Source organism: Panthera pardus, unplaced genomic scaffold (genome assembly GCF_024362965.1).
Source record: "Panthera pardus isolate Hobbes unplaced genomic scaffold, ASM2436296v1 HiC_scaffold_13, whole genome shotgun sequence".
Taxonomy (NCBI): Eukaryota; Metazoa; Chordata; class Mammalia; order Carnivora; family Felidae; genus Panthera; species Panthera pardus.
This window is the reverse complement of record NW_026526688.1, coordinates 193,482,579-193,490,978: the sequence shown is the minus strand read 5'-3', so window position 1 is coordinate 193,490,978 and position 8,400 is coordinate 193,482,579. Positions and strand designations below refer to the sequence as shown.

The 8,400-nt window shown below is 46.9% G+C and overlaps 1 protein-coding gene across 2 annotated transcripts in view; it reads left to right on the top strand.

Moving 5' to 3' along the window:
- Window positions 1-276: 276 nt before the first annotated feature.
- The window catches only part of C1QTNF7 (C1q and TNF related 7), a 110,994-nt gene continuing 102,870 nt past the window's right edge, over window positions 277-8,400 (top strand). The window contains exon 1 of one of the 2 annotated variants that reach the window (XM_019453685.2): window positions 277-453. Coding sequence is in view for 1 of the 2 variants with exons in the window: in XM_019453682.2 (XP_019309227.1) it covers window positions 752-779 (28 nt within the window). In the remaining variant the exon portion in view is untranslated. Of the gene's footprint in view, window positions 454-499; window positions 780-8,400 lie in introns of those variants that run through there. The other variant, XM_019453682.2, reaches the window with a different exon arrangement.

Sequence of the window (8,400 nt, the reverse complement as noted above, 5' to 3'; positions counted from 1 at the left end):
ATGATTCACATTCAGGATGCAGGTTAAAATAAGCCCGATGCGAATGACGTCATTTTAGGTATGTTCTCCCTTTTATGAAAACATCACATACACTAATTTTACATTTTCAAGCAGACAAATTAGGGAAGAATTGCGTGGAAATAATTGTGTTAGCAAACGTGACGTCTAAACCTAATTTCACCAGGAGTAACCGTTCTATAAGTTGAGACAGAAACTTCCTTATGTACTTTTATGCATCCAGTGAAGTGATGCCATTTGGTCTCAAGGCACCGCTTGAAAAGGCAAAGCAGCTTCAAGCACCACAGCGAGAAGAGCTACGGATAAAAGAGAGAAACAGAACTGCTCAGATACCTGAAACCTTTGCCTCTCGTTTGCCTCAGTCTGGAGCTTGGGGAAGAAATTCACCCACTCCCACTCCTGCCTAACGAGCGTATATATTAAGCTCTTTGAAATGTGAGTATTATGGGAAGGATCGCAGTTGCTTTAAATTATAGACGTTGGCAAGTGGCGGGGAGGAGCAGGAGGTTGTTTAAACTGAGAAAGACAGTTGCAAAACTTCATGCAACAGCATGAGCTCCAAGCTTCAAACACATTCTCGTGCTCAGAAGAGCACTTTATTTTTCACCGAGTTACTTTTTGTATTGTTTCGAAGCGGCTTCGAATAATATACACATATTCCTGCTTTCAATTTTTTAATGGTTTCTAAATTCATGGGACAACCAAAGCAAGAAAGCCTCATGTCTTGGGGGAAATGTTGATAGCGGCAACGCCTAGAAAAGGTAAGCTCCTATTTTCATTGCACTTTTTCTCTTTTTCCCTCCTGTTTGGCCTTTGTCAAAAATATATACTGGAAGAACTTAAGACAGCTACTTGTAAAGAAGGGGGGAACTTGTAGAAAGTACGTCAACAAATGATAAATCAGAGGTTGGAAAACCTCAGCGATCATGCCTTCTCCTGCCTTCTATTCCGCTTGACCCAAACCTCTGTGAAATAGCTTTGACTATTTGAAAAAATGTCATTTCTCTCAGAAAATGTGCGCAGGTCCTCCGAATTTCCAGCCTGATGCACCCCACATTCACTAGTGGGGTGATGGGCTCATTTATTACCCGGGTCAGAGGATCCGTGTTTTCTTGTCCGGTTGTATGTAAGTCAACTTCCGGAGCTGTGATCTTTCTATTAACTCAGAAACCATTCCCAGGGAAGATTTTAATATCTTTCCAAAAATTCTCTTAAGTGTGGTTACTATGACTTCTTATAAACTTGTTTTGCAGAATATGGTTTTAAAAGTTAAATAAATCACTTGGCTTTTCCTTTGTAACGACGCGAGAGGATGTTACAGCTATTATGTCCTGGGAGAAAAAAAGTCCAATTCCAAGTTTGTGCATTCCGGTTGTCGTTGACTGACAATGCTAGTGTCTGGGTAGGGTGGCTGTGCCTTCTCGACTGTGCCTCAGATACAGGTAGGGAGCAGAGAGACTCAGATATTCCTCGGTTTTCTATTGCATTGGTCCTACGGGAAGTATGCTGTGGTTTGAGGTAGAAAGGTGCAAAAATGTGTGGTGTGTTATTCCTATTTCCCTGGGAAAGTCTCTGTTATCAGATTTCCCATCTTTCTGAGGCAGAATTCCAGGTGCAAAGAACTAGCTATCCACAGAGATCTAACTCCAAATTCTTCCAGCAGGCTGTGATTTGAACAGAGCTGTGCGTTCGTTCCTACACACACACATATGTACTCACAGGCAGAGGTTACAGAGCCCCGTGGGTTGGACCGAGCTGGAGGGGTCTGGGGCCTCTAGGCAAGCTCGGTCTACGCAACCCACTGGTACAGAAGCAGGACGGACATCCCCTCAGGCCTGGGTGAGAAGGCGAGGCTCTGCCCCGGGAAGCGTGCTTGGGTTGGGAAGGGTTCTACCTGCTTTGCCGGACCAGCTGCTGCCCTGTTTCTGGGATATTTTTTTTTTTTTTACTTCTGTGTCAAATTCTGATTATGTAAAGTGGATTATGGTGGCCTCCCTTACCTTTTGTGGTCTCAGTGAAAAGAAAGAGGTTAAGATCAAAAGAAAGACATTGTGAGCAGAGAGACGGCAGCTAGATCATTGCAAGGTGGTCAAGGGAAACTGCCAGCTCCTTTCTCCATCCCAGCTGTCAGTGGAGGGAGGGATCCGTGCCTGCCACCCTGCTGTCCTTCTCCCCGTGTCTTCCCGGCTCTCTCTTCCTCCTTCCATTTCTGTCCACACCGGCCATGCAATCTCAAGAGAGGGAGCAGCGGGTTGGACAAACAAGATTATTACCATCTCCTCCTCTCCACCAGTCCCAGGCCAGTTGGGGAAGCCCCCACCCTATTTGGAGGGGGGGGTCTCCAGGACCCCACCCCATGACCTCATCACAGGCAGCCGGGGAGCTGGGATGGCCAGCAGTTGCATGGCGCCTGAGTGCACCCTGGGGAAGGGTGCGGCCCAGAAATGCACAGTGTGGCATGACGTGGCTGCTGGGGAGTGGGGCGCGGACTTCCTATCATGGGCTCTCGTGGAGGCTGGCGGCATTTCTGGAAGCCAGGCCCGCCAGGCCCCACCTCTGGGCCTGAGAAGGCCCAAAGAAGACAAAAACAAAAAGGCAATTAGCGTTGCTAATGAAGCCCCAGGCCAGCTGACTCATCTGAGGCACAGCCACTGGGGGGCTTTGTAATGAAACCTGGACAACACCCTGGAAAGGACAGGTCAGGGTTGTCCCCAGAAGGACACTGATGAGAGGCCGAGGTGACCTAATCGTGCTCCTCACCTCGGAGACGCTGGGGAGAGGCAACATCTGCGAGGCACAGAGGGAGGACGGTGTTAACCAGTGAACTGCCAAGCAGCTCAGGAACCATGCTGTCCGAACCCGGGAAGGTTCGGAGCCAGACTCAGCCCAGGTTGGCAGCTACAATCACACCCCCAAGTCTGAAGAGCCCCAGGCTGAGGAATCAACCCCCCAGAGCAGCTGGGAAGATCATGATTCACTAAGCTCTGAGTGTCCACTCTGTGCCAGAAACTTTACCAAGGCGCTTTGAACATGGCCCTAGACAGACAGACCACACTTGGAGAACACAGAAGGGCTTTGCACATCAACCCGCTGACATCAAAGAAAGCTCCTCACAGAGTTGCATTGGAACTAGACCTTGGAGGAGGAGTAAAAGATCAGGAGACAAGGGGGGCAAGCATGCAGGCAAGGGTCAGTGAGCAAAGGTGCAGAAGTGCAAAGTTCATGGCTCCTCCCGTGAACCAAGTAGCTTGGGAAGGCGAGGCTCTGTTTCCCAAAGTTCATCCCAAGGAACGACACTTTGATGGGACGTTCATAAGAGGATTTCGTGGTCAGGCAAATCCAAGGATGTGGAAAGCCGTGCACCACAGTGGACCAGAACTCGGGTGCTGGGGTGACAAAGGTCTGATTCAAATCCCAGCCCTAACTCTTAACTGCCGTGAGAACTTGGACCATTCGAGCATCAGTTTCTTCATCTGTTAAGTGAGGATCATAATTACATCCATTCTTAAAGGGGCTAAGGCATTTGGAAGATTAAGTTAAAGAATTCAAAGGAATTCTCCTCATATAGGAGCTCAGTGAATGTTAGCTACTCTTGTTAGCTGTTAAGAGCTGGTTTCTTTACTGCAGGACTTCACATACATTTCAGTTTCCTACTGCCCCCTCTGTCTTTCCCTGAGCGGGTCATTAGAATCTAATGTTTTCCATAAGAGACTCTTAAGGACTGAGAATAAACTGAGGGTTGATGGGGGGTGGGAGGGAGGGGAAGTGGGTGATGGGCATGGGGGAGGGCACCTGTTGGGATGAGCACTGGGTGTTGTATGGAAACCAATTTGACAATAAATTTCATATTAAAAAAAATAAAAAATAAAAAAATCAAGTAAAAAAAAAAGAATCTAATGTTTTCATTGGAACTTAAAACCATGTCCCCCCACCCCCACCCCGCAAGGCTTATTGCACAAAACATGGAATACGGAATGCCTGCTGGAAAATGGCGAGGCTGAGTTGATCCAGTTGGTTGAGGCCACCGGGCCTTCAAGAGCATGCATTTCCCGAGATTACTCTACCGGCCTCTTCACACACTGTCTTCCATATTTGTGTGAAACAAAAGCCCCACAACTGGGATTCTCATATCTAAAGAAATCAACTTTTTTTTTAATATGGTCACCTTTTAGAGGGAAGAGAAAAGGGACAGCCAAGAAAATTGTTGTCATACCCAAATGTTACACCTAAAAGGTCAGCTTTTGCCTGTGGTTTGAGGGTGTACCTCACAGGGGGCAACGCACAGGACACAAGCTAACCAAAACATGATCCCACCTTCAAGGAGTTACCGATCCCATGGGGACAATAACACGTGGGTTCCAATATCGAAAATGCAAAAGTATGGGGCGCCTGGGTGGCTCAGTCAGTTAAGCAGCTGACTTTGGCTCCGGTCATGATCTCACAGTTTGTGAGTTTGAGTCCCTAGTCGGGCTCTCTACTGACAGCTCAAAGCCTGGAGCCAGCTTCGGATTCTGTGTGTGTCTCTCTCTCTGCCCCTCTCCCATTCACCTCTGTCTTTCTCTCTCTCTCGAAAATGAATAAACATAAAAAATTTTGTAAACGCAAAACTGGATTTACAAGAAGGACTATGGGAGCTCAAAGGGAGTGGGAGCTCACAGCAAAGGAGCCTTCAGCTCCCTGGAATAATCAAAGTAATGTGTAACATTCTTTGATGTTTACCATGTACAAGTGACTAGGCCTAGTACTCCACAGTATGACCGGCCCATGTGCCCTTCGTAAGGCTTCACGGTAGGTGTGGGCTTGTGCATCTCACAGATGAGAAAACGGAGCCGTAGAGAAATTCGGTAGCCTGCCTGAGATGTCCTAGGAAGTAAGGGGCAGAATACACTCTCAAACTCAGCCCCATCGAGGGCTCTGTATCCCTCACCCAGCGAAGACTCCTCAGAGGAGCTGCTATGTAATTTGGCCTTGAAGGATGCATAGGGATTGGTAGGAGGGGTATTCCAGGCAGCAAGAATATTAGTAAAAGCATGAAACAGGAAAGCATGGGGAGTAGCAGGAAAGCCACCTTAGCAGAATAAAGTGTATGAATAGAGAGCTGGGGGAGATGAGCTCAAAAAAAGAAAAGAAAAGAAGGGCAAGACTTTGTTGGAACGAGATCATAGAAAGCCTCGAACGCCAAACCACAAAGTTTAGATTTTTTTAATGGAATAATCATTAGAAGTTTGTAAACAAGAAAGTAACTCCCTGGCAGTTCATTCGGATGATGATTTAAGACGATTAATCAGGGTCCAGAAGGCGCAGAGACTAAATCTCCAGTTAGGAAGCGGAGATTTGTCCAGACAAGAGATAAGAGCAGCAGGGGGGTCACATGGCAGTTAAAGGGCGGAGATGCTCCTTGGGCCCAGTCCCCTTAAACTGTTTACACCACGGCCTTGACCATCCTAGTGGACTTTCTGAATAGCAGCCTCAAGGACTTCTTAAATCCGGATTCAAGCCTGTAAAATGTGAGGGAGTGGACGATGGACGGGACGAGAGGAGCTGATTGACCTCCGAGGGCCTTCTGATATCTCAAACTCGATGGAGGTAGCCTGCCAAGCACTTTTATGAAAACCACTAACTGTATAGTTCCCTATTCAATCAACTTTCCGGACTGCTCTTTCATATCAAGCCGGCACATTTCCAAGAGAACTTGAGGGTGTGCAAAAGTTCGGTGAGTTCACAGCCGTGGCAATTACATAGGAGTGGTGTTGGCACGCAGTGATTGGGGGAGGGTGTATTTCAACGTATCCCTGTGGGAGGAACATTTATCCATCATCCTGGCCGTGTGCCTTCTGCAACATTCAGCTGCCTACCTCCGGTGACCGCGGGGTCCTGCATTTCATACAACGTCAGGACCTCTCGGGGCTCCAAATGGTAGTTACTCCTATAGGTGTCGTGTGACCTCCTCCAGCTCCCAAAGAGGTGGTCAGCTTCCAGACAGTAGGAATTAATTCATCTTTGACTATCTGCTGCCTTACGGCCATGGCAGGTCTGACTCAGTTTACAAACGCAGGTCTCCAAAAAGTGTCACATTTCCTTATTTTCTGATTTTCTTATTTTCAACTTATTATTTCAACTTATTATTTCAACTTATTTTCAACTTACTTTCTTATTTTCAACTTGAACCTGATCCCGAGTCCATGCCAGCAGGAACTTCAGTTTCTAAAGTTATCTGGCTCCTGTCCCCACAACTTCTAATACCAGGGTGGGCTTCCTTCACAGCAGTCATGCCCACTCTTATAAATTGCCTGTCTCTTAGATGTCTGTGGATTCTGCTTTCCAACTGGGGATCACCATCCAGTCCAGGGACCTGGTGTCTGAGCAATCCTGGGCCACCCAGAGCGAGCGTTTCCACTTTTCACAAATGTACCCATCCACGGGCTCCCAGTCTCCAGGTCAGGGTGAGGATCTCATCTCAAAGGTGCCCCAACTCCCCCTCTCCCAGCATATTCTCTTGGATTTGGACTTTCAGAAAATAAAGGAGCAGGCATTGTTGTCAAGAAATTTCCACCTCCTGCTCTGCACAATCTTGAAACAAGGACACACAAAGGACCAGGCCACATTCTTGGAGTAAGCTGGGGGTGGAGAACACAAATAAAGTTATTTTGTCACTCACCCTATAGGTGTTTAACAATCATCAGTGAAATGCACGCCCCAGTAACTGACGAAGTGGTTCCTTCAAAGTTTGTCACCAGAGGAGGTATTATTATGATCCGCTTAAGAGAGCCTTTTTGTGAAGCACCTACCATGTGCCAATGCTTTACATATACTGTGTCCATATCTCCATTTTTCAGATGAGGAGAAGTGAGCAGCTTACCTAAGATCCCACAAGCACATGGAGGTAGAGCAGGTATTTAAACTCAATTTGTGCCCGTCTCCAAAACCCATACCCTGTCCACTCAGCCACATGGACTCCTGGAAAGGATTCCTATTTTCTGTCTGGCAGTCTAGAGGCCTGCTCTGGACAGGTGCCTTTTCTCACTAAAATTTGTTTTAAATGAAGATTATTTTTTCACCATCAACATAGTATGACTCCGCTCACTATAGTAATAATCCCATAGAACGATTTACTGCCCCAGCTCGTCATACACCTGTAGGCAGTGTGGAGTCAGACGTACTCCTGTCGGAAAGACGAGACCAGGGTAAGGTGGCTCGTCCAGCACCACAAAGGCAGAAGAAGGGTTAAACCCATGTTCGTCCGTCTCTACCTCCAAGTCAAGGAGAGGGAATTAGTCCTAATTAATGAAGGGCTAATTATAAAATAGCATTAAATATTTGCAGTTTAACAGACTTTTCATCTGCCAATAGCCATAGTTTATGCAGCCTCAGAACACATCCTACAGATGTAACCTAATGATATTTGAGAGCCATCAGTAAGACACCAGTTGGTGGCCTTGCCAATCACTAACATCCTCAAAGCAGCTCATCCTCTGAAGGTGGCAAATAATTTTTTTCAGTTTTTTTTTTGCACCATTAATCTTATTTTTTTTTTAAGAAAAGACTCTTGATGAAGTGATTTTTATCCCATTTCACTCTAAAATCTAATTGGACATCACTGGAATCTTTGTCAAGGGATCCCTTGAACTTATTACCACCCTTTTATGTCAGGTGAATTTCTATCAGTTTCTCGGATCATTAGCATCTCCTCTTTTCCTTCACAACAGAGACCATATCCGTCAGGATGGTCTTGGAGAGCCTTTGAAAATTTGTCTTTGGACCACCCTCCTTGTGCACATTCATCCCACCTGCCCCCCATATACCCAGGTTTACCAAATACTACAGACTGGTGGCTTAAACAGCAGGAATTTTTGTCTCACAGAGGCTGGAAGTCTGAGATCAAGGTATCAGTAGGTTTGGTTTTTTCTGAGACCTCTCTGCTTGACTTGCAGAGGGCTGCTTTCTCCCTGTGTCCTCACCTGGTCTTTGTGCGGCCCTGGTATCTCTTTGTGTGCCTAAATTTGCTCCTCTTAGGAGGATACCAGTCGAATTAGATTAGGACCCCCTTCCCGGGCCTCCTTTTACCCTTATCACAGCCTTCATGGCCTTACCTCCGAATACAGTCACATTCTGAGGTACTTCACCATGGAATTTCGGAGAGCCTCCGTTGAACCCAGAGCAACCCAATGCCTGCACAGTGAAGTCCACAGTTTATCGGGCACCCCTTTTCTCTATGTGTCATATAGGTCTAAAGAATCTAGTCCAGGGGCACCTGGGTGGCTCAGTCGGTTGAGCATCTGACTTCGGCTCAGGTCATGGTCTCGCGGTCTGTGAGTTCGAGCCCCGTGTAGGGCTCTGTGCTGACAGCTCAGAGCCTGCAGCCTGCTTCAGATTCTGTGTCTC